General features: G+C 36.6%; 2 protein-coding genes across 3 annotated transcripts; both read left to right on the top strand.

Moving 5' to 3' along the window:
• The first annotated feature begins 14,070 nt into the window (after window positions 1-14,070).
• Window positions 14,071-16,533, top strand: LOC142614557 (UPF0481 protein At3g47200-like). Its single transcript, XM_075787092.1, has 2 exons — window positions 14,071-14,212; window positions 14,914-16,533. The coding sequence occupies exon 2, from the start codon at window positions 14,934-14,936 to the stop codon at window positions 16,281-16,283; it is 1,350 nt and encodes a 449-aa protein (XP_075643207.1). The 5' UTR covers window positions 14,071-14,212; window positions 14,914-14,933; the 3' UTR covers window positions 16,284-16,533.
• A 2,618-nt stretch (window positions 16,534-19,151) lies between these two features.
• LOC142615444 (UPF0481 protein At3g47200-like) lies at window positions 19,152-23,109 on the top strand. Of its 2 annotated transcripts, none has more exons than XM_075788185.1 (2): window positions 19,152-19,355; window positions 21,399-23,109. In XM_075788185.1, the coding sequence occupies exon 2, from the start codon at window positions 21,479-21,481 to the stop codon at window positions 22,871-22,873; it is 1,395 nt and encodes a 464-aa protein (XP_075644300.1). In that variant the 5' UTR covers window positions 19,152-19,355; window positions 21,399-21,478; the 3' UTR covers window positions 22,874-23,109. The 2 variants fall into 2 exon arrangements, with proteins under 2 accessions (XP_075644300.1, XP_075644299.1); XM_075788184.1 differs by having other exon boundaries at window positions 21,396-23,109.
• Window positions 23,110-26,573: the final 3,464 nt, after the last annotated feature.

The following is a 26,573-nucleotide window of genomic DNA, read 5'->3' as shown; positions in this document are numbered from 1 at the left end:
TACACAGCCATCCTTGCTCGGCCCTGGCTGCACACTCTGGGAGCCGTTTCCTCCTCCTTGCATGTTAAGGTTAAGTTCCCTTCGGGGGAGTGCATCGAAGAGATTCTCGGCAGCCAATTGATGGCTCGGCAATGCATATCGGCCGCAGTGCTGCATCAGACCGAAACGCAGTCCTCGACCTCGGCTGTGAAAGACTTATAACAATTAACGACTCTGGATGTGCCCGATGTGGTGACAGCAGAGGAGGCCATATGCGAAGACCTTGAGAATTTTTTGATATCGGATGATCCCGAAAGGTTCTTCCAGGTTGGGGTATGTTTACCACACCAGGAGAAGATGGAATTGGTGGAGTTTCTAAAGAACAACGTCGATATTTTTGCTTGGGCCCCTATGAGGCTCCGGGGGTTGACCCAAGCTTCATTTATCATCATTTGAACGTCAATCCTGCTATTCCTCCTAGAAGGCAACCTCCTCGGCGTTCCTCCAGGGAGCACTCTGAAGCCGTTAAGGAAGAGGTACTCAAGCTCAAGAGGGCTGGGGCTATTAAGGAAGTTTTCTATCTGGAGTGGTTGGCGCACACGGTTGTGGTCAAAAAGAAAAGTGGGAAATGGCGAGTATGTGTGGACTTCACAGATTTAAACAAAGCCTGCCCAAAAGACTCATTCCCAATGCCGCGCATCGACCAGCTAGTGGATGCCACCGTCGGACATCCTGGGATAAGCTTTTTGGATGCCTTCCAGGGTTATCACCAAATTCCACTGGCAGCAGAAGATCAGGAGAAAACTGCCTTTATTACTCCAACAGGGAATTATTACTATAAAGTGATGCCGTTCGGATTGAAGAATGCTGGGGCTACTTACCAGAGGATGATGACTAGAATGTTTGAGTTGCAGCTTGGAAAGACCATTGAGATATACGTGGATGACATGGTAGTGAAGAGTAAGACGATATCTGCACACGTGAAGGATTTAGACGACACCTTTCAGGTACTTAGAAAGTACAAGTTGCGTCTTAACGCCTCGAAGTGTTCTTTTGGTGTGAGTTCTGGGAAGCTCTTGGGTTATATGGTTACTCATAGAGGTATAGAGGTGAATCCAACACAAGTCAGAGCTATTCAGACCTTACAGCCACCTCGAAATCCTAAAGAAGTTCAGAAATTAACCGGAATGATCGCTGCTCTCAGCAGGTTCATCTCTTGGTCAGCTGACCGATGCAAGCCTTTCTTCCAACTTCTGAATAGGTGGAGGGGGTTCCAATGGTCCGAGGAGTGCGTTGTAGCCTTCCAACAACTTAAGGAATATCTTTCCCGGCCACCTATTATGTCTCGGCTTGAAGTGGATGAGGTCCTGTTTGCGTATTTGGCAGTGGCCGTCCATGCGGTCAGCCTGGTCCTCATAAGGGACGACGGTGGGGTGCAAAGACCGGTCTATTACGTCAGTAAAACGCTGAATGACGCCGAGGTGCGTTACTTACTTTTGGAGAAAGCACTCTTAGCCATAGTTTATGCCATGCGGAGGCTTCCTCATTACTTCCAATCCCACACCGTTGTAGTTCTGACCCAACTGCTTCTCAAGTCAGTTTTGCGTAGCACTGAGTACTCTGGAAGGGCGGCTAAATGAGGAACTATTTTAGGAGCTTTTGACATCAAATACATGCCGCGCACCTCAATAAAAGGCCAAGTTCTTGCGGATTTGATGGCGGAGTTCGCCGAACCATTGTTGGAAGAAGCTATAAAAGAATTACACATGGATGAAAAATCAGTGGGCGTGATCACGGGTATAGGAACCCCGACTTGGGAGGTGTATGTTGATGGGGCCGTTAACCAGAAAGGGTCTGGTATCGGACTTGTCCTGGTATCCCCCGAGGGAATTATCTTTGAAAAATCTCTGAGGTTGGCGTTCTCGGCTACCAATAATGAGGCCGAGTACGATGCAGTCCTGGTCGGCATGAACATGGTGTATAAGATGGGTGGAAAGGGAGTTCATATGCACTCGGATTCTCAGTTAGTGGTCGGTCAGGTAACTGGGACCATGGGGGCTAGGGACCCAAGAATGCAAGAATACTTGGCCCAGGTCAAACGTTTACAATCTAGCTTCGATTCCTTTATCCTATCACACGTTTCTAGAAGTGGAAATACATGCAGACTCCTTGGCTACCTTAGCGACATCCTCGGTTCAGAGTTTACCTAGGACTATCCTTGTTGAAGATTTGCTAGAGCCAGCTCTTACTACTGTTTCTGCAGTTCGGATCCACTTAATAAGGCCTGGACCTAGTTGGATTGACCCTATGGTATCTTTTCTGAAAAATGACATTCTGCCCAACGACAAGTCTGAAGCGGACAAGATCCGTTGAAAGGCAACGCGTTTCTGGTTGTCCGAGGATCAGAAGCTGTATAAACGATCGTTCTCCAGACCATATCTGTTATGCATGCACCCCGAGTCAACGGAGGCACTTTTGGAAGAACTGCACGAGGGGATTTGTGGAAGCCACACTGGAGGAAGGTCCCTAGCCCATAGGGCCCTGACTCAAGGATATTGGTGGCCCAATATGCAGAAGGAAGCTCAGGATTATGCAAGAAAGTGTGATCAGTGCCAAAGGTTCGCTCCTAACATTCATCAGCCTGGAGGAACCCTTAACCCTCTCTCCAGTCCGTGGCCTTTCGCTTAATGGGGATTGGACATAGTAGGACCATTTCCGAGGGCTGTAAGAAAGAAAAGGTGGTTGCTTGTAGGGACCGACTACTTCACCAAATGGGTAGAGGCTGAGCCCTTGGCAAATATTAGGGACGTCGATTCCAAGAGGTTCATCTGGAAAAACATCGTTACTAGATTTGGGGTACCACATACACTCATTTCGGACAATGGGGTTCAATTTGACAGTAGAGCTTTTAGGAAATATTGTAGTGACATGGGCATCATGAATAGGTACTCCACTCCAGCTTATCCTCAGGGAAATAGGCAGGCCGAGGCCGTCAACAAGGTTATAGTTAGTGGACTCAAGAAAAGACTGGACGATGCAAAGGGTAGATGGGTGGAAGAACTACCGCATGTCTTATGGACGTATCGAACTACGCCGCGTAGATCCATAGGAGAAACACCATTCTCTATGACTTATGGGGCCGAGGCAGTGATCCCTTTAGAGTCTAGTTTCCCCACACTAAGGACAAGTACTTTTAGCCCAGAAAACAACAACGGCCTCCTAGAGAAGAGCCTAGATCTAGTGGAGGAACGGCGAGAGACAGCTATGGTCCAAATGGCTTATTATCAGCAGAAGCTTAAACGAGGGTATGATGCCTGTGTGAAGCTCAAGCCCCTAGCGCCTAGGGATCTGGTTCTGAGAAAAGTCGTGGGTACTGCAAGAAATCCAACTTGGGAAAAATTGGGACGAAACTGGGAAGGACCATATCGGATTATTTCTGTAGCAGGCATAGGGTCATATCGACTAGCTGATTTAGATGAAAAAAGTTGTACAACGTCCATGAAATGTAAACAACCTTCGAAGGTATTATTATTAATAAAAGGCATTTTTGTCATCTGTGGTTTAAGTTATAAATGTATATGAACTTATCAATTACAACTCTCGTAATATCAAACAGAAACTTGGTTATGCACGGTCCTCGAACTAAATACCTTGTGGAAATTGATATCTTATTATCTGTTAAACAGAACCTTAGTTATGCCGGGTCCTCGGGCCTTCTACTTTGGGGAAATTAACATCTTAAGTTACTGTTACTAAGTATCAAACAGAAACTTGGTTATGCATGGTCCTCGGACTACATACCTTGTGGAAATTGATATCTTATTATTTGTTAAACAGAACCTTAGTTATGCCGGGTCCTCGGGCCTTCTACTTTGGGGAAATTAACATCTTAAGTTACTATTACTAAGTATCAAACAGAAACTTGGCTATGCATGGTCGTCGGACTACATACCTTGTGGAAATTGATATCTTATTATTTGTTAAACAAAACCTTAGTTATGCCGGGTCCACGGGCCTTCTACTTTGGGGAAATTAACATCTTAAGTTACTATTACTAAGTATCAAACAAAAACTTGGTTATGCACGGTCCTCGGACTACATACCTTGTAGAAATTGATATCTTATTATTTGTTAAACAGAACCTTAGTTATGCCGGGTCCTCGGGCCTTCTACTTTGGGAAAATTAACATCTTAAGTTACTATTACTAAGTATCAAACAAAAACTTGGTTATGCACGGTCATCGGACTACATACCTTGTGGAAATTGATATCTTGTTATTTGTTAAACAGAACCTTAGTTATGCCGGGTCCTCGAGCCTTCTACTTTGGGGAAATTAATATCTTAAGTTACCATTACTAAGTATCAAACAGAAACTTGGTTATGCACGGTCCTCGGACTAAATACCTTGTGGAAATTGATATCTTATTATTTGTTAAACAGAACCTTAGTTATGCCGGGTCCTCGGGCCTTCTACTTTGGAGAAATTAACATCTTAAGTTACTATTACTAAGTATCAAACAGAAACTTGGTTATGCACGGTCCTCAGACTACATACCTTGTGGAAATTGATATCTTATTATTTGTTAAACAGAACCTTAGTTATGCCGGGTCCTCGAGCCTTCTACTTTGAGGAAATTAACATCTTAAGTTACTATTACTAAGTATCAAACAGAAACTTGGTTATGCACGGTCCTCGGACTACATACCTTGTGGAAATTAATATCTTATTATTTGTTAAATAGAACCTTAGTTATGCCGGGTTCTCGGACTACATACCTTGTGAAAATTGATATCTTATTATTTGTTAAACAGAACCTTAGTTATGCCGGGTCCTCGGGCCTTCTACTTTGAGGAAATTAACATCTTAAGTTACTATTACTAAGTATCAAACAGAAACTTGGTTATGCACGGTCCTCGGACTACATACCTTGTGGAAATTGATATCTTATTATTTGTTAAACAGAACCTTAGTTATGTCGGGTCCTCGGGCCTTCTACTTTGGGGAAATTAACATCTTAAGTTACCATTACTAAGTATCAAATAGAAACTTGGTTATGCACGGTCCTCGGACTAAATACCTTGTGAAAATTGATATCTTATTATTTGTTAAACAGAACCTTAGTTATGCCGGGTCCTCGGGCCTTCTACTTTAGGGAAATTAATATCTTAAGTTACTATTACTAAGTACCAAATAGAAACTTGGTTTTGTAAGGTCCTCTGACCACATGCCTTGTTAAGATTGATGTTTGATTTTTTTTCGAATAGAACTGTGGTCAAATTGAGACTTAAGTTATATATCTTTAAGTGTTAGGAAGAAATTTGATAAGGTAGGGTCCTCGGACTGCTGAAAGTGAACTTATTTATTTCACAAGTTTTAATTGTTCCATACTGCTGAAAATGGACCTATTTATCCCATTCTTTCTATTCGCTGTGTGCTAATGAGAACTTTATGGTAAACATAAAGATGAAAAAATGAAATAAACACAACTCAGATGAAAATCAAATAAAATTGTCTTCCATTAATTATGTCAATATATATATCATTACATGGAAAATTTCAAGTATAGAGAAAAAGAAGCCCTAAGCTCGACCCTAAGCTCTTGGAGGGGGGTCTTGCTGAGAAGTACTGCTAGCCTCGGTGCTTTTTAGTTCCAATTCAAAGGCAGACAGGACTTTTTTCCCTTTGTCTGTTGTAGTGATTGGAGGGACGATAGGCTCCATACGTTGGCTTAGGCCCTTCTTGGCATCCCCACTCCCTTTCTTCTCTTTATTGGAACCTGAAGGGTCTGTAGGATCTGGAATGAGCTCTGGGACTATAGGAAGAAGAGCAGGAGGAGCTGCCTCAAGGGTAGGAGCAACAGCAGGAGCCTCTTCTATCTCCTGTATGTCAAGAGGAAGCCAAACGTTCTCGAATTTCCTTAGCTCGGAGGCTGAAGGAACCCCTGCTACGTTTAGGGCTTCCCCCCAGACTTGCTGACAGTATTCTCGGCACAAGGCCGCGAAAGCCTCTGTCAGCTGGTCTTCTGTTGCAGCTACCCCTTCCTCATAACTTGCATGCTTGGCGACCTCCAGAGAACGCTTGAAGGTGCTAGCTTCCTCTTTCATTTGCGCGAGCTCCTTCTCCAAGTCCGAGCGTTCCTTCTGGGCCTGGGAGAGCTCATCATTCTTTTGGTGGAGAAGCTTGCGCTGCCTCTCTACTTGAGTCCTCATAGTTCTCAGGCTGGCCTCGGCACCGTCTCTTTCTCTTTTCAAATCAGCCAGCTGAGAGGTGAGTTTCTCATTTTCTGCGATGGCCTGGCCTAGGGACTTCTCAGTCTCCATCCGAATATCAGCCTCCATTCTGGCCTTCTTCCGAGAGTCCTCCACGAACTTCTCGGCGACAAAGACTTCTTGAACAGCCTACAACAAAGTGTTAGAGAATTAGATATAGCAAAACACTCACTAATAATCCGATATTATGAAAAATGAAATATTCATAAGAAGTTAAACTTACAAGGGCTAATTCCCTTTTTAAAGACAGGAACAGCTGAGGTTGGCTCATTTTTTCCAAGGTTTCCATATCCTTGGGCAGCAGAAGAGGGCGTTCCAACGCGTCGGCCAGGTGGTGGGCGTGGCCTTGTTGGACTGCCCTAATGCTGGACTGGCAAGAAATTGGTGCTCCGTCCAGTCTTAAGTCAGGAGACCAGGTAGCCAATGCTCGGCGCACTTCGGCCATGTCTCTAATCTCCCCACTCTCAACCGAACGAGCCCGTCCTTTGCCCTTGTCTAGCTTCTGCTGCTGAGCTGGCTGTGGCTGTTGTCGTGGCTTCTTTTGTTTTTCGCCACCAGTCTCCTCGGCCTCCCCCTTTCTTTTCTTCTTGGGCTCCTCAACTGGAAGTTTAGGTTCGGCTGGAGGAGGGGGAGGTGGCAAAGACGGAGGAACTTGGGACCTTCCCGCTCTCTTTTGGGCAACTTTCTCGCCTCTCTTAGTTAGAAGGCCTTGAAGCTTGTCCATTTCTTCCTCCTCGGAATCGTCTTCTGGATGGGCAACTACTAACCCTGCAACTCTGGAGGCCTCAGTGGGCTCTTCTTCCTCGTCAAAAAGCATGACGAACTGGTTTCCTCGGGGTCTTTCGACGTCCTCGAGCTGAAATTTGTCTATCTCGTCGTCCAATGTGTGCGTAGAGGACACTTGCTCCTTTGGGACAGCAGTTGCTTGAGAGTGCATCGAGAGAGGGATCGCCGCAATGGGACGCGTGTACAGAATGGTGTTGGGGTCATCGAGGATGTCGTAGTCAGCAAGAAAGTTTGGTCTTGCTACGTTTATTCTCTTGCGCCTCCTATCTCCCGTGATAATCGCGTTCTCTATCTCCTAGAAGTCCGAGGATATTGGGTCGAACCCTAGTATTAGGTGAGCCGCTCTCAGCTGTAAATCTTCACTCACGAAAACTTCTGAGCGCAGCACGCGGTTCAGGTCAGCGACGTTGCAATGGCTCAGGCGTAGGCGCACGAGTTGTTTGTCTGAGGAAAAAGACACCCAAAAAGGCAAATGTGGTCAGATTAGTAATGCATATAACAAATTGGAGTTAGACAGTTTGTGAAAGTAAATAAGCATTTAAGGATTTTTAGATGGAATTACAAGGTTGGGAAATTAGATCCTAAGGAGTCACACCTGGATCTCCTCATACGACTGGGCAGTGTGGGCCGTCGTGCCAGTTGCCTGAGGCGATGAGGTAGTCGTCCTTCATGCCTTTATTAGACTTGGGCAAATAGGAAATTAACCTAACTACACTAGACCGGGATTTAATGTAATAGCCTACGTTCCTAAGTTTGTGGTATTCGTACATGAAGACAACGTCATGCCAAGTGAGGTTCAAGCCCATCTGCTCATTTAGGGCATCGATGCTTCCTAAGACCCTAAATACATTGGGGGCACACTGGTCAGGGCACAACCGGTGATTGCGAAGATATTCCCTAGTTACGCTTCTCATAGGGAGGGTCATCCCACCTTCTATGAAGGCAATCATAGGGATAATGACCTCTCCCGTATTCCTAGAACTACCTACGGCTTCCGCCGGACAGTATCTCAAGCCTACATCGCTGGGAATCTGGTATTTGGCCCTAAAACCTTCCATCCCAGCGGCGGTGTCAACTAAACACTTAAATCTACCCATCTATGAGAAAGGAAAGGGAAAGTTTTAAGAAGGAAAATGGTTAGGAAGGGAGCCGAGGATAGAATCCGAGGAGAAAGGAGTAAAAGAAAAAGTAGGAACTTACGAGTTCGTAGTTATGCGAGTTTCCACGGATTTCTTGAGAGAAAAGGCAATGACTGATGTTTTGATATGATTAAGTTCTGAAGAAATAAATGAAGGCGCATATTTCCAAAGCGTTATGACGTGCGTAAAGCGGCCTCGAAATTGGATTCATCCCGCCAAATTTTCAGGGGGCAATACGGACCGTTGGATGTTCATCTCACCGTTGAACGTGGGAAACAAGGTGTAACTTGCGGTCATAAATGCGCGCGTTTTTGAAATTCAAAGCGCCAGACGGCATTTTCTGGGAAATGAAACGATTTCCACACACGTGGTGAGGTATGAAACATGTGGGGGAAGTTTAGGTCGGATCAAAACTCCATTTTTCTCCTCGGATAGGGAAAAATAAAGTTTTGAGGGGCTATTGTGGGGAGTGAAAGAACCTAAGTGGGTATTTGGGCCTTGGGCTTAATCAATGGGCGCTAGTTTGTTCTTGACTAAAGGCTTTTAGGGCCATGAGTTGGCTCACAAGCCGAGGGCCCGAGGATTCATCCGAGGAAGAGTCACTCCTCGGACAGACCAGTGACTACTTGGAGGTTCACTAGAAAGATCAGGGCAGAGTTCTGGAAAGACTGTAGGTTATAGAGGGAGTCCAAATACCCTCTAGACATTTCGGTGTAAGAGAAATATCTCAGGAAAAGGTTGCTGCCTCCACATTAAAGACCCTGCACTTACCTCCCTGGCCGCATTAATGGGGAAGTGACCCCTGAACAGTGGAGTTCAGCCTTCTGGCTAGTATTTAAAGATTTCAAAAAGGTGGTAGAAGAAAATTTTGGGTGACACGTGGATAAAGGGAGAAGGAAATGAAGTATTTAAGGGGAGAATGGGGTAGCAGGGAGGGGGAGGCCTTTTGGAAAGAACTTAAGAAGGACTAGAAGCTGTAACCTTTATAAGAAAAAAAGAGAAATAATATACAAAGGATCCTCGGCCTACGTCCGAGGAGGTTCATTTTTCTCTATTTGTCCATTGTTTATAAATATTGTAATATTTTGGCCCGTTCATCAAGTTTCAAGCACCATCGAATTAGATTGCGAACCCACACTCTACAAATTGAATTGTTTAAGGCTCATTGGGCCTGAGCCCACGTATATTTTTGGGTCCAGGTGCAATTGTGCACTTACATATGTTATAATATTTAGGGAATCAACTTTGATCATATACATGTAATTAGAAGAGAGAATCAAGAATATGAACTATTGCTTGAGTGAATTGAAAAATATTGAATTATTTTCACTAATTTAAGTCTATAATTATCTATATATTTTTGACTGAGTGTAAGTAACTTTTTCTTGCCAAGAATGTCATATTCCAAATCGATTGTGTCTTGCCAAAAGTCTTGTATCTCAACTGGCATTTATTGATATTTCCTACAAGAAGATATCCACGGTTCAAATCCCCTCTCCTCCATTATAACTATCAAATAAAAAAAATCAATTATTTCTTCTATAATTATTAGAAAAGTAATATAAAAAATTCATTTTACTCAAATAATTAGTACTTTACCACCTACAAATAATTAAGACATTAAAATAAATGCATTTACATTATGAATACTTTGTTTAATCACATAGAAAAAATTTAGGTAAGTATATTGTAAGCTCATATATATTTTTAAAGTAAAAATTTAGGAAATGTAAATTTTTAATATTAAGATAATTAAAAATAGGTTTATTATTATTTTGGTCCTTCATGTTTATCTTATTTATCAAAATGGTTGTTAATGTTTCAAATGTGTCAATTTAATCTCTAATCATTTGGTATTGGATTGAAATAGTTCTTATCATGAAGTAGCGGGTGAATAATACTATAAAAACCAAATCAAAATTTCAAATTAAAAGATCAAACCCATGTGGCATGGGAATTGGAGAAAAGATCAAATCTCTGGGTGCCAAATTAATTACATTTTAGTAGGGAAGAAGTTGTTTGAGATTTGGTTCTGTATTAAAGAAAGTGTGACTTAGGATGATAGTGCCTAATCTTTTATTTGTAAAAATCTATTATTATTGGAGGGCACGTGTACACCACTTATTAGTGATTAAATTTAATTATCTTACGAAGATGGTTGGCTCACGTGACACTTGACTGACTGGTGAATGTGCTACATGCGTTAACCAGAGCAACAGGAAATCCTATTCCCAAGAGGAAAAAGATATGTCAAAAAGGCAAATATTATTGGTTTGCTTTTGCTTAATAATAAAAGTTAAAAACTAAGGCAATAACGCAATGATTATATATAAAATAAAAAAAGAAAAAAAAGGCAATAATGCAATGCAATTTCCATTACACCAGTGTCACCATCATGGTTGATGATTTGAGAAAATCATTTGGCGTCATAATATATTAATTATTAAATGGAAGTGATTTCCATCTCAATTGAAATTTGTTTTGGTCTTGTCTCGTTCCATGTATTTTGATGATTCTGGAATGTACACTGTTATGCTAATACTACTTTTGTAACTTTATTATACTTGTAATAAGCTAAAGGGCACTTTCTTTCACTTTTACTAATTGTAATATCATTTTTCAAATAAAAAAGAAAAAGAAAAAAGTCATTAGTCTGATTCATTTTCCACATTCATAAAATGCCAATGAAATTTAATTAATAATTGTTACACTGTGATTAGAGTCACGTTGAGACAAATTGTTACCTAATTATGAAAAAGATAAATAATAATCAGTCAAATATAATATTTGTCTATGTTCAATGAAACTGTCATTTGATCCTTATCCTTATCCTTATCAATTAATTTAAGTGCAGAGTCTTGGACTTGAACCTTTCCCATTAGTGCATGTCAATTCATTGATTGTTGAAAACTAGAAATTCGCAATGAAAAATTGACTATAGGGCTAATCATGCATTGCTTTACCATAATACCACGCGAATATGCAGGTCTATGGGTTTTCAGAAAAGCCCTTTATCTTTTGCCTGCATACAAAGTGGGGAACACATGGAATATTTTTGCCCCTCCTTTTTGCAAAAGCACAATGCGATGTGTTTCACTTTCATCATCATTCGGCAAAAACCAAAAAATAGAAAAGTAAAGAAGGACTTCATGCTGCCGTAAATATATATAATATATATGAACTCTTTCCGGTATGTCGAAATACTTTAGCTAGAGTAACAGTTCATAGGGTTGGTGGTTTCTATAAAGAAATACTTCGTCCTTTAGTCAATATTTTATATCATATTAAACTGTTTTCGCTACGTGAATTTTTTTTTTTTTTTTTGGCAGCACTTACCATCACTCTATACAGTATTAAAAAAAAAAAAGATTTTACTAGGTACACTTAAAATATACATTAATAAAATATTTTAAAATAATTTATATAAAAATTTCATGAATTTTTTTTTAAAATAATTAAAATATGCCTTAAAAATATTCATTAATCAGACTCAATAAAAAATAGGCAAAATTTACATAATTTTATTTATTATTTAATTTATTTTTACTATTATTTATAAACCATATCACTTTTTGATAATATTATTTTAAAATATGATAATAAATTTTTTAATATATATAAATCTAAATCATGCGTAGTTCCCAATTATTTTTTCTGCAATGAATCAATAGCAACGTCCTATGGTGATTATCTCCCAAAAAAAAAAAAAAAAAAGTACTATGGTGATAGGTCTAGCCACCATGACTATTGCTTTCACCAAGCTAAGTGTCGGCAATAGTTAAAAAACCAATGGCAACGTACCGTGGTGAAAGCTGTAGCGGTCATGAATATTCAATATTCCTCAAAAACCAAACGATGTTCAGACTTGAATTTAAATATTGTAAACATAATAGCAGTGAAAAGGTCATTCTTCCCTGAAAAAAAAAAAAGTAAACATGGACTTAGATCTCTCGGTTTTAAGTCACGTGGTGATCGGTTAATGCTCCGTTTGTTCGGCTTGCAATGGTTACATCTGTATATGTTTTCTTTTGACAGTAAATTTTTTTTCTAAAATTGTTTAAACGTTTTGCCTCTCAATTATTTTTGGCTAGACATAAAATATTCTTCGAGGAAAAAAAAACATTTTTAAGGGTTTAGTTGCATTTTTGAAAATGCTCATAAAAATATATATTTTAAGTTTTCAAGGGTTTAGTTGCATTCTTGAAAATGGTCTTAAAAGTATATATTTTAAGTTTTTGGCTTTGTTCTTGAAAATGCTATAAGGAAAATTTTCTAATACTGTTTCACATTTTTCTCATGTCCTAAGAACGTATATAATAAAAATAGATTAAGGAGAATTTTAGATAAAAAATATGTGTGATTAGTGATAGTGGCGACGTGTTGATAGGTGAATAGAGACAAGGGTGTGGTAGTTGGGTGGCTGCAAGTGGAGGGCAGAGGTTCAATCGATGAGTTTTTGGTGAGATGAAAATTTTCATACGGTAAATGATAAACAATTTTCCACCTAAATTGCCTTTATTTTACAGTTAACTGGAAAACAACAATTTATTTGTCAACAAGTTGACCACCAATTTCAATCGCTCCAAAAACTCATAAATGCAAAAATATTTTTCAAAAATCAATTTTCGTCGAACCATACACAATATTAAAAACTTAGTAAAACATTTTATAAACTTTTGATGGTTGGATTGCCAATTTAACGACCGGTGCTGGCAATCCTATTGTTAGACCACCAATTTTGGCCACCAAACTATTTGCATGGACTATTAAATCAGTGTCTCCAGTGACTAAATTGTTGGTTTTATTGATTTGTGTTTGAGAAATTTTACAAATCACCGAACACTTAAAAATATTTTACTTGAAATGTTTTCATTTGAGAGTGTTTTATAACAAAACAAACAGGGTATAAGTTCAAATATACTAAGTTCAAAAAAAAATTCAAAATATAAATAAGATGTTGAGATGAAGAGGGTCATAGGTTAGCTAATAATTTTATTTAGCAAAAAAAAAAAGTTATCTAATTGTGCATTACTTGTCATGCAATCGTATGGGTTATTTTTATGATTTTTGTTAGGGCTGTCCACGAGTTGGACCGGGTCAGGTTTGTGCCCAACCTGGACCCGACCTGAATGCATCAGGTGGGGAAAATTTTGACTCGCAACCAACCCGTATAGAGTTTCGGGTCTGGCGGTTCGGGTCGTATCAGTTTTGGGTCCATATTGGTCGGTTTCAGGTTCGTCGGAGTGGAGCAAAATCTGGCCTAGTTTTGGCCAAAATATTGCCGGATCTCGTTAGATCTGGTCGGATCTAACGAGATCTGGCCAATATTTCCCTATAACTGTAAAGATCAGGCCGAAATCTTAATGGATTTGGCCGAAATCTGCTATATCATCAGAGTTAAGAGTTTGGACTTACCCATTTTTGGCTGAAACTCGCGATTCCGACGAGGGAAGAACAACTCATCGGGCGGGTCGGGTTCGTCAATTTCTCAGACAGTCAACCCGCAACTCAAACCGATGGTCTCGGGTCCTTGCTCCGGCGACCCCCGTCCGACGAAAACCAAGCTTTGATCGGGCGGTTTCAGGTGAAGATGATCGGGTTTCGGGCGGGTTTTCTGGTCCGGGCGGGTCGTGGACAGCCCTAATTTTTGCAAAGAATTAAACTTCTGGAAACTAAGTCTAATATATCCTTTATAGTTCGAAAAAATTTCACTAAAAATTTTATAAAAAGTCTTCTAATTTAATTAGTTAACAGGTTCTAATCATCCATAATTTAAATCCTCTATTTTGCCGTCAGTTTATATAAAATAAAATGTTAAATAAAGCTAAAGACAAGGGATATTTATTTTTGTCCTTTTGCAGATGCATGATTGTTTTGTGCTTTTTACCTGAGAGAGAGCTTTTACCCTCTGACAGAGAGAGAGATTAGAGCTTGCTATATATCAGTAAAGAAGAGTAAAGAAAATACTAATAAGAAAAAGAGAGGAGATCTGATGATCTGAATCACACAAGCTTTTCTTCACCAGAAATATTTGCAGGTTCTTTATTCTCTTCTTCTTTTTTCACTCTAATTATGTTCTTCATAGCTTATATTTGTTAAAAATTCTCTTCATTGCTGAGTTCAGTTCATTGATTTTTGCGGAGAGTTCAGTTCATTGATATACTAGCCAACATGGTATTTTCAGATTCTTCACTAACTGAGATAAAATCAGATATTGCACTGCTTCTTTTAATGCAGATTTTTTTTTTCTCGCTTTCTTTCAATTTTGTATATATACAAAGAGGGGTCTTTGATCATATACTTGGATTATCATCTAACATGTTTCTCAAAAAAAAAAAAAAAAAAGAGGATTATCATTTAACATGTACCTTTTGATGCTTCTAATATTCCTTTTTTTTTCTTAGCCAAAAAAAAAAAAAGCTTGCTTATCGTTAAGATTATACTTTCAGTTATAGTACTGTGTTTCTACATGGTTTTATACCCAGATAAAGGTTAAAAAAGATGACTTTTAAGGCTTTAACAGGTACTAGAAGACTAATCAGTACTTTAGTTCCTACACAACTTTTAGACTTTTTCAAATAAAGAAAAAAATTGATCATAAACTATTATAAAGCTCCGAACTTTACCATTGATGAATCAAAATGGAAACTGGTGGCAATTGTGCATACCTATTGAAATATGTTTTGTGGGTTAGATTGACTGAATTCTATGGCTAATAATAAGTGTTTTACTTGTCAGTCACTAGGAAAAGGAAACCAATGGATCGCGCTGATGCAAATCATGTTTCCAAGAAAGAACTTAAAGGCAAAGAGTTGGTCATTGACATTCCACCAGACCTGGAGCCTGCTCAGTGGCCTGAGTGCTGCATCTACAGGGTTCCAAAGAAACTGCGCAGAGTAAACAAATATGCCTATACTCCTAAGCTAATTTCTATAGGCCCTTTTCATCACGGGAATGAAGATTTAAGGGAAATGGAAAAGCAAAAACTGAGATACTTTAAGGATTTCTGTTCTAAATATAGCAAGAGCCAGGAGGATCTTGCAAGCATCGTTACAGAGAAGGAATTACAAATCCGCCATAGTTATGCAGAGGCCCCTAAACAAGGCAAGAATCAGTTTGTAAGAATGATTCTATTGGATGCGATCTTTATAATTGAGCTTGTAGTGAGGAATTCTGAAAAGCCAGAAGAAGAACAAGATGATCATATATTAGGCAAACCATGGCTGAGAAATGCTATAGAGCTAGACTTGATATTGCTTGAGAATCAGCTTCCGTTTTTTATTCTGGACGATTTATATAAATTCGTCTTCAATGATTCTTCATATGTTCCCTTTCTTAAGCTTTGCCGCATCTACTTCTCTTGTTATGATAAGAAGCAGCCAAAGTCCAACAGAAATAGGGAAGTGAAACATTTCACTGATTTGGTAAGATATTTTCATATTCCAGAAAAATTGAAACCTCCAGGAAAGATCAAACATCTATATTGCGCAACAAAGCTTGATGAAGCAGGAGTGAAATTCAAAGCTGTTCAAGAAAGAAGCTTGCTCGACATAAAATTCAGAAAGGATAGGTGCTTGGAACGCTGCCCTTTTTTTAACTGCTCATGGCTTTTGAATTGCTTACCATGTATGAAATGCGTACCATGCTTTGAGCAAATGCAACCTTTCTTGGAACTCCCTGTCTTTGAAGTAGGAGATGCAACTGAATGTGTTTTCAGAAACCTCATGGCCTTGGAGCAGTGTCATTATCCCAAGCAAGCTTACATCAGCAGTTACATTCTGCTATTGGATTATCTTATCAACACTGAGAAAGATGTGGATTTGCTGGTTGAGAGAAAGGCTATTGTTAACCGGCTTGGCAGTGATGAAGCAGTGGCGAAATTGGTTAACAAACTTGGTCATCAAATTGTGGAATGTAAATCTTGTTACTTTGATCTCAGTGAAATGCTTAATGGGCACTATGAAAACTTCTGGAATCGAAATATGGCATCCTTGACAACAGTATATTTCCGCGATATTTGGAGAGGCACTGCGACAGTCGTCGGACTTATGGTCCTTTTTTTAACTATCTGGAACATTTTTCTTAGGCATTACGTTAAGTTCAAGTAGATTCAAAAGCTTCTCTCACTCTTGTATTACAATATTGAAGTTTGCTTTGCTTTGAATTGCTACGAATTGGGTTTTAATTTATCTACTTTAGCTTGTGATATCTTCTGCTACTATTTATCCCTCATCTGTATGAGGAGTTGCCTCTAGCTCTGGGATAACTTGATTTGGTGGTAGTAGTATGTACTATTAAGCAAAAATTAACGTTATGAATTTAAGACTTCAACAGTAAGACATGAGCAACTTTCCATGAGTGTTCTTTGTTTGTTTTGGAGTAGCTTGCTGAAAACTTTTTACTAAACTTGCAAAAATTTGAAAAAGTGAAAAAAGATAGAAAAAGTGAAATTTTAAATAGGTATATATAAAATCTAAAACCTAAAGCTGATACCAAACAGATTCTTAGCGTATTAATATTGTAAAGCAGCAATTAAGAGTTTATTCCTGAACTACAGAATGCTTGTCTCTATGGATAGTGGCTGGTACAGCTAGATCATCAAAGCTTTGTGACAATCATGTAAATTATAAGGGTTTATTTGGTTGAAAAAGTGTAAAAATAGAGAAGATTTTTAAATTATTTTTTATTTGGTTAAGAGCAAAAAATGAGAGATGAAAAAAGTGAGTTTGTATAAATTTATTCATATATTTGTGTTAAAAAATAGGGTCAATTAAAACAAATGAATGATACATCAAAAAAAAAAAACAAATAAATGACAAATAACCCAAAAAAAAAATCACTCAATTCATTAAAAAATAAAAATCATGGCTAGTGAAAAAAAAAAAAAAAAAAAAGAGAGAGAGAGAGAGAGAAGGGAAGATTGAAGAAGAAGGAGAAGAAAGCAACACCAAGCCCAAGATAGGAAAAGAAAAACGACAAAAAAGGGAGGCAACGTCTCAAGACAGGACAAAAAATAAAAAATAAAAAATAAAAAATAAAAAATAAAAACAAGAAAAGAAAAGAAGGAATTGGTTGCATATGGTCATTTTTCCTTTCAATTTTTTTTTCAATTTGGAAAAAAAAAATTTAGTGAGCTCAGAGAGAAAACACTTGGGCCCTACCATTTATTTTTCTTCCTCTCCATCCAACCAAACACTTCAAAAAGTTTTCATTTTCATTTTTTCTCTAGGTTGTGTTGGTTGGGGGTGAAAATAGAGAGAATGAAAAATAGAGAGGAAAATAGGGTGAAAAATGCTGTTTTTCATTGTTCGGTTAGAGTAAGAAAATAGGAAGAAGAGAAAACCTTGGAGAAAGTTCTCTCTGGACTCATATTTTTTTTCTTCTCAAATTGGGAGGAAAATCTAGGTAGTAAAGTGCTAGTGTAGCACTTTTACAAAAATGACCTCAAACTTATTTTGCTTTTTTTCCTCCCAATTTTTTTTTTTTTTTTTTTTTCAACGTGACGTTCTCTTCTCTCTTTTTTTTTTTTGTTTCTTCAACATGACGTTCTCTTTTCTCTTTTTTTTTTTTTCTATTTTTTTAACATAATCTGATCTATTGTCCTCATTATACTCCCCATTAATCTTTTTTTTGTTGATTTTTTGGTTTTTTTTTTTCCATATGACATTAATTTTTACATTATAATAATAAAAATAAAAATAAAAAATTATATATATGATGTGGTAAATTTTATATTATTTAATGAGTACAGATAAATCTATTTCTTACATATTATGTAACAAGGGTATAATAGTCAATTTATATAAATTACATTTTTCATCCTTCCCTTTTTTTTCTTCAATCAAAAATTTTTTTTTTTCCACATTCCCACTTTTCCACCCCTCCAACCAAACACACAAGAGGGAAAACTAAATATTTTCCATCCTCCCACTTTTCCATCCTTTCACAATTTTCCATCCTCCCACTTTTCCACTCCTCTAACCGAACGGACTACTAAAATTTTCCATTCACCATATTTCACCTTCAAGCAAACACACCCTAAGAGTCCGTTTGTTTGGAGGAGTGGAAAAATAAGAAAATAGGAAAGATTTAGTGGGTTTTTTCAAATTTTCATAAAAATCTTTCTAAAATGAATAATTAATTAATACTCTAAAAACACTCATTAACCAAACCCCCTAAAAATTGGTTTGAATGAAAACTCTCTTGTGGGCTTCCTATCAATCATCCAGTATTCCCATAAGAGACTAGACAGTAATTCTAGACTACAGTCCTACACAACTAAAATGATATGTAATTACATGGTTTAATTGATAAAAAAAAAATTAAAAGTTTATGTTTAATTCAAAAATAGGGTCAAATGTTTGGAGTTTATTGTAATTTCACTTACTAATAATTAAATAAATATTTCCATTAATAAATTATTTTGATTTGAATTTAAAAATAAGTATTTATAAAAGAATTAGAAGCACTTTCTATTTTGAGTTTGAACTTAACAAGAATGGGTGTAAATTAAAACTCATATTTTACACTATTTTCATCCTATTAACATTTTACTTAAAACTCAATATATCCTTCTACACATTTTTACATATTTTTTTTGGCACAATTATTTAATTGTACAAAGAGAAATAATAATAAATTCAAGAAAAGTGACATACAAGAGTCTATCAATCACATAACTGGGTTTGGTAAATGGTAAAAGCTGTGGTGGCATAATAACTCAAAAAATAAGGCCATGCATGTGTGAGTAGTGGATACTGTTTCTGTTATTGCCACAGGGAGACTGGAAGCAGCAAGTCAAGACACGAAGGCTGAAGCAAAGCAAGTCCATAATAATGACAGGTTTCACTGGCCATCTTAAAGTTGATAGTGACAACATATAAATCTTTATTGTCTTCAGGTAAAAAGACAATGGCAATGCTCCTTTTAAGGCAGGGCATGTAGAAGGGATTCTTGTAAGTTTGTGACAACGATGTCATCTCTATGACATAACGTTTTCTGCTTTTTATATTTGATAGAGAAACATTGAATCACACACATTACGAAGAGAGTTTTAGCTATGAAGTGACGAGAGAGTAGGGAAGAGTGTCAAAGATTCGTAGCCTTGTTTCGTTGTTCATCATCTCTATCCGATTCTGCTGTTTCTTGGAGTTAAAAAGTATTTCAAATAACATTTGCAGGTTATTTGCTCCATCCTTTCACTTTTTTTTTTTTTTTTGGCAAGATAAAGTTAGCAAAATATTGATAATTTAGTAATTTAATTAAGTTCATATTTTGTAATGAGTATTTCTGATTTTTTTTAATTAAAAAATTTATCTTGCATGCTTGGTTTCCAATGTTTTTATAATCAAGTAATTTCCTTTAACAAGTATTAGGAGACTCATGATTTTTATTGGGTGTTCTTTCTTTTATTAATGGAAATTAGACGCTTGGGTATTAGTAAGTTCAGTAACTTCATTTATTTAGTAAAATTTAAGCACGTATCTAATTAATGTCAAGTAAAATTTCACAACATGTTGAAAGGGGTGTCCGAAATGATACACTTTTTATGGATCACTTTCTTTTACATTATTCACGGTTGGACCTTCAGCTTTTTATTTTATTTTTTTAAGGTGAAATATTATTTTAATTATTGAAATTCATTTTTTATTTCTAAATTATCAAAAAATTCATCATTCGTTCTTAAACTATTAAAAATATTTTATTTTTATACTTAAACTTTATTATAAACTTTTTTTAATCCCTAAATTATTATAAAAAGTTTTTTTTTTTTATCGATATCTCTATTTTTGTTTTTTAAACTATTAAAATAAAAAAGTATTTACAAAGTTTAGGTATTAAAAAAAAAATTTAAGTTTAGCGACAAAAAATTAAAACGATCAAAACAATATATTACTCTTGTTTTTATATAAACAAGGTTGGTTTAAAAAAATGGTTTTACTAACGTATTTTTTAAAGGCATATATTAAGTTACTAACCAAACCCTTAAAAGAATAGAGAGTTACATTTTCTTGTGTATCCCACATATATATATATATATATATATATATATTTAATACATTTATGTTACCATAGAATAAACAAAGAAAAAAAGGGTCTAGATAAAGAATTATATGATTTAATTAAAAGTAAAAAATAAAAAGATGCTTGGCGTGGTGTAAAAATATTTTCCAGAAAACGTTTTCAAATTTTTTTTTTGGATGTTTAGTGTTACTTTAACATCGATCTTTGTCAAACCGTAAATATTTTTGGTTGTTTACGAGTATAAGACGTTAACATTTTCCACAACGACCCCCTCCACGACACCTACCCACCCACCACCATGCAATCCCTCTCCTCTCTTGCCCAGCTGCGAATTTGCCAAGATCTTTGCTTTTTTGACAAACCCGCCTATGCTATTGAGTTATTTCATTGTTTAAAAAAAAAAAAAAATTTGGTTGAGTTTTATTTGAAATATGCTAGAAATGAATTAACAATCTGTCTGAATTGAAAGAACTCAATAAATTTCGGTTATATTTTATATGAAATACTGAAATAAGTGCTATGTGTTTTATTTATTTATTTATTTTTGGATTTTAAATTTGATTTGTTGTGATATTGATTTCCTTTCTGCTGTAGTTTTTCTTACAAGCCAAAATTCGAAAAATATTTTCTGGAGCATTCTCAAATGCAACCGAATATTGAAAATAATTAATTTTATTTGAAAATATTTTCAGAGATAAAATTTATGTAAAATACTGAAAAAGAAAAAATCTACCATGCATTAAGTGCATGGGACTGGTGTATGAGGTTTAGCCCATGTGATAGGTATGATATATCATATACGTATCCGATGTAACAGTTATACCTTCTCCAAAAGCAAGACTATGGACCATGGTCTCCCTGAATTTTTAAATACTGGTTGGTAGGACTGTAGGAAGAAGAGTCCAATTCAGAACCCATTAGTGAAAAGGTGGACACTAACGTGAAATAATGGGAAGACAACTATCATTTTCACCTAATTTTCTTTTCAACATTTAATATATTTTCTTTAAGAGAGATAATCGAATTTAAATCATTCGTTATTTTTATATTTCCAATGTTTGCAAATCAATTGTGGATATAAAATTTTATAATTGTTATGTAGAACGTTTGTCAATGTTGAGATAAGTTTTGCTAGAGTTATTTTACTTACTCACTTGAGACTTACCCTGGCTAGTCAATGTTGTTTTTGTCACTAGAAGAAAGAGCTTGACGGATTCAATTGAAGAATTTGAATTGTGAACGCAAGGACTTGATTATAGAATTTCCACTAGTCCTGGACATGGATCTGGATCAGTTGATTATAGACATTCCACAACAAACGTACGAGTGTTTCATCTACAAGGTTCCCCCGGAACTCCGCAAAGTAAATCATGATGCCTACACTCCAATGCTAATTTCAATTGGCCCATTTCATCACAAAGACGAGAAATTGAAGAACATGGAAGAACTGAAACTGAGATATTTCAAGGGAGCCTGTCATCGAACTAAGAAAAGCGCGGCGGAGCTTGCAAGATGCATCAAGAAAAAGGAAGAAACTATTCGTCATTATTATGCGGAGAGCTTTGATATCAGCAGTAAAGGTTTCATGAACATGATTCTTTTGGATTCTATTTTTATCATTGAGCACTTGTGGAGGACTAAGCAAACCTCGCGAAAGAGTTGTAGCTCAAATGGCACTGCCTCTCCTCAAATAGAAGAATGCTTCCTAGACGAGCAAAACCTAAGGCTAAGCTACTCTATTTTGCAGGACTTGATATTACTTGAGAATCAGGTTCCGTTTTTTGTTCTCGAGGACTTATATAAATATGCCTATGGTGACCTTCCTGATCAACAAAATGAAGGTTGCAAAGGTGATGATAAGTCCTTTCATAAGCTTGTCCTCGATTACTTTTTACATTTTTGGGAAGATTTCGGTTTAAATCGCTCTTCCTATGATTGCGAGAAAATGTTGCCTGGTAAGGACAAGCAAATCAGACATTTTATTGATTTCCTGAGATGGCTTCTCCTTCCATGCGAATGCGCTCAGAAATGTGGAGAAAGTATTAAACGTCTACCTTGTGCAACAAAGTTGGCTGAGGCTGGAGTGGAATTTAGAGAAGTCCCAGATAGATTCTTCCATGATATTAAGTTTCAGAAGAGTTGCTTATTGGAGAAATGTCCGTGTTTAAATTTGTCCTGGCTCTTGAGTTGCTTTCCATGCTTCAAATGCTTGGAGAACATGCAGCCTGTCTTGGAAATCCCATCCTTTACAGTAGGGGACGTGACTGAACGTGTTATCAGAAATCTCATGGCCTTCGAGCAATGTCATTATCTAGGGGAAGCTTACATCTGTAATTATATTGTGCTATTAGATCATCTTATAGACACTGCAGAAGATGTGGATTTGCTTGTTGAGAAAAAGGTTCTTGTTAACTGGCTAGGCAGCAATAAGGCAGTGGCAATTCTGATCAACAGACTTTCCCAACAAATTGTAGAAGGTAATCGTTCCCGTTACCATGAACTCAGTCTACAACTTCATGGGCACTATGAGAACTGTTGGAACAAACTAATGGCATCCTTCACAAGTCTCTATTTCCGTGATTTTTGGAGAGGCACCGCAACTGTTGCTGGAATTTTGCTCCTATTTTTCGCCTTTATGAATTTCCTTAGGCCTTTTGTCTTCTTTCACCGTTGAAAATCGGTGGTTCAGTGTTAATTTGTTGGAGACTTGGAGTGCTTTCCTTCTTGTTGCTTCAGCTGCATCTAGACTTTGTAATAATGCTTTGCTTCTAGTTTACCAAATGTATTCGATCATGTTGTAAGTTTGTGGTCGATGTCGTTTGGAAACAGTATAGACTGGAGAGTCTGTATTTTAGCAAATAAAGCTCGATCCTCTGTTATCACAAATTCACAATGAATCCTATGACATGTTTCCTAATATCATTATTGATTATTCCTGTTCTGCTCCGAAAATCCTTTATTTCATATATAGCCAATTTGTCGGGCCATTCGGTTCGCGAAATGCCGAAATGTTGCAAACATTATGACAACATTACGGAAATGTGGCATATTACGACACTTGATTTGTTTATTTATATATATAACATTATGGGAATATAATTCAATCAGAAGACTGAAATAAATTTGATAGTAGAATTAAGTTACAGCGGTCAATATGCATCCCTACGTTTAGGACCAACCTAGGACAGAAATACTTCTATTTTGTGTTGGTTTAAATAACGGCCATATAGAATTCGTTTTGGCCATACAAAAACAAATACCTAATTTCAGTTAACAAGGTATTGTTTGGATTGAGGGGGAGGGAGGGGAGCAAGGGAGAGTAGAGTAAAATTGATTTAAAATTAGACTAATTTTTATCTAACTCTACTCTTCTTCATTCCCTCTTAATCCAAACAACCCATAAATGAGGATCAAGTCAAGAAAAAATTATCAATTTCTTTGTTAATTTTTTTTATATAAAAAATAATATTTTCTAAATTTTTGAAGGAGAGAGGGTTGAGAAGAAGAGGGTTTTGTAAAAATTTGATCTAGAGACTATTCTATTTCTATCACCACAACAAATAAAGCATTGATTCTCTTAATCTCCTTATTGTATGTCATCCATAAATATCATTCATTTCACATTTTAAATGTGTTTATCAATAAAAATTATGAACACCACGCTTGAAATTATGTCGTTATGACAAACTCTAGTCAACATAGAATTTTTAGGACTGGTGTACATTGCGAGAGTTGCTTCTTTTCAAATGCAAAGAAGGGCCACTTTGATTGTGATGATGGATCAGTGGCTCGGTGGCAGAGCAGTTGATGAGAAATAGGGATGGCCATGGACCAGGTTTGAGTCGGGTACATCCGAACCTGACCCAAAACTTGTACTATGGATACTTGGATCCCAATATTCGTTAAAGGCCATACCTAATTTCAACTTGGATTTTTACACATAGGGGCCCAGAATTGACCCAAATCTAGTTTTTTGGGGTTTTTTTTATTATAAAAAATAGTAACTTATAAAATGTGATTTTCCATCCAAAATTTGTAAATAAAACCAATTTTTCTTAATATTTTTTTAAAGGATGTATGAAAATAATTTTTTTCCAATTGGTCCACATCATGAAATGCTAAGTGATAATTTAAGACAAACATTTACTATTCAATATCTAATGAATAGTAACATTTGGAAAATCATGTTCTGCGGATAAGCATTGTTAATTAAGATCTAAAGCATGCTGGCTCGGTTTAGAGAGCATTGGATTTCTAATGAATCAATATAAAATTCTTTCTTAGCTCAATAAAGAGGTCACAAAATAAATACCACTAACTTGAGGGCTACAATTACAAAAATAACCGTGACCACTGACCACTAGCATAATGTTTCTATACAACAAAATTATATATCAGATCCCTTAAACTGTATGATTAAATCAAGACTTGCACGTAGGCTCTGATGAAGTATGTTCATTTAAAAGCCCCAACAAAATTATATAACAGTATGATTGAATTGCCTTTGTCATTTTTCACTAGTCTCTTTTTATCCTATGAGTCTGTCTATCTTTGTCATTTTTGAACCCTTGCTGAACTCAACTCCATACTCTGCAATGGGAATAAAACCAGAGCCCCATCAACCCTTGTATGCTGTATTTCAATTGGACATGACGATAATCGTATTATTAGTACATAAAGCAGTACCTGCTTACAATCAATAAGTAAAGGTCACAGGGCATTGATCCCAAAATACTAGAATATACATGCTTGCTTGACCATAGAATCAATGCTTGAAACCAAAGAAACAGCCGGACTTTAAATAAAAGGAGTAAGATGGTTTAAGTTTAAGACATTAAAATGATGAGGTCAAAGAAACACAAGTAAAATGACATGGTAGATTTTGATTCAAAACATAACGATCCACTGAAACATTATAATAACAAACACCACCACCCAATTTTAGTTGCTGGAAAACAAAGCCAAAAAGGGTTTTTTTGGGTCTGTTTCCCAGTCAACAAAAAGGCTCAACAGCACCAAGCTAATCAGTAGTGTCAGGGTCCAGGGAAAGTTTTTTGCTTTCCCAGGTCTGCAATAACCACTTTTTTTTTTTTTTTTCTTTTCCTTTCCTAAGCAGGCAATCTGGGCCATCAGTGTAAGTTTCATAAATTAACAAACCACAATTGAAAGATCTGAGATTTTTTGATATGACGCTCTAATTGTTTCCCTAATAATGCTTTTTAGAAAATGATTGATTTTCCAATTTTTTTTTTTTTTTATAAAACTATCTCATTTTCTATGTTTGGTATCAACCATAAATGAGTTAACAAGCAATTTCCTAATTTCTCTTATTTAATTTTATGTAAGACAATTATTTTCCAAAAAAAAAAAATTAGTGAAAAAAAATTCTCAAAATAAGCCATACTATTTCTATGAACCAAAAATAGTGTTAAGATTTGAGTTTGTAGTGTTGGCAAACCATGACAAAAAGTAAGTCTCATTGAGTTACAATGGTTTACTTTCAAGTCCAAGGCAAAAAACTCAAGTTCAAGATGAAAAAAAGTGGGATGCAATATGGTTCTCTCGATTATTGTTCGATTTCTCTCGATTGCTATTCGATCGGTTGAGAGTTGCAAATTAGCAAACATAATAAGCCCATAAATTGTCCGTTTCAAGCCCATATTGCGATTCATTTTTTGCAGTATTTAAAGGACAGCATAAGCTAACCCTAGAAGAGATTTTTAGAGAGAGAATAGTGTATCTTGTGCCTTCAATTGTAGATCTAGGGTTTTTGTACCCAAAACTCTCAAAAATCTTCTACCAGGAATATTCTTTGAAGAAACTCAAGATCCAGTGTTGTGGAAGTTGTTACATACAAGATCAACTACTACTAATAGTCTTAAGTTTTGAGTGGGAACTCAGAGTCACAAACGTTGGTATTTGTGTATGACAAATTCAGATAGAAGAGTTGTGGATTTGGAGTTGCGTATGGTCACAAGAGTAAGTACTACAAGAGGTTGCTTTAGGTTTAGGGAAAAATCTACCGTAAAAATTAAATTCTATCATAGTGAATTTGTTGTCTTAAGGACAGTTTAGGTTAAATTCTCTCTAGGTTTTTTATCTTGAAATTGGATGGTTTCATTCGTTTTCTTGGGTCATCATATCACTTGTCTTCTTTACTTTTCCACAGTTAGTGATATGTTTTTATGTGTTTAACCTAGGTCTGAATAATAAACCTAAGTATCAACTTGGTTAATTAATTAAGTTAAACAATCTAAGTGTATAGGGTCTAAACAAACTAACAAGTGGTATCAAAGTGGGTTTACTCTGAATTGGATTAACGTTCTGAGTGAGAACCTTGATCACTGTTATCATGGATAATTTTAAGTGTCTTT

The sequence above is a fragment of the Castanea sativa genome, chromosome 11 (genome assembly GCF_040712315.1).
Source record: "Castanea sativa cultivar Marrone di Chiusa Pesio chromosome 11, ASM4071231v1".
Taxonomy (NCBI): Eukaryota; Viridiplantae; Streptophyta; class Magnoliopsida; order Fagales; family Fagaceae; genus Castanea; species Castanea sativa.
Note: the sequence above shows the minus strand (reverse complement) of the source record. Positions and strands in the feature narration are given on the sequence as shown.

What these genes read in the sequence shown, in the direction of transcription:
- LOC142615444 (XM_075788185.1), top strand. Translation starts at nt 21,479, where the DNA reads ATGGATCTGGATCAGTTGATTATAGACATTCCACAACAAACGTACGAG.
- LOC142614557 (XM_075787092.1), top strand. Translation starts at nt 14,934, where the DNA reads ATGGATCGCGCTGATGCAAATCATGTTTCCAAGAAAGAACTTAAAGGC.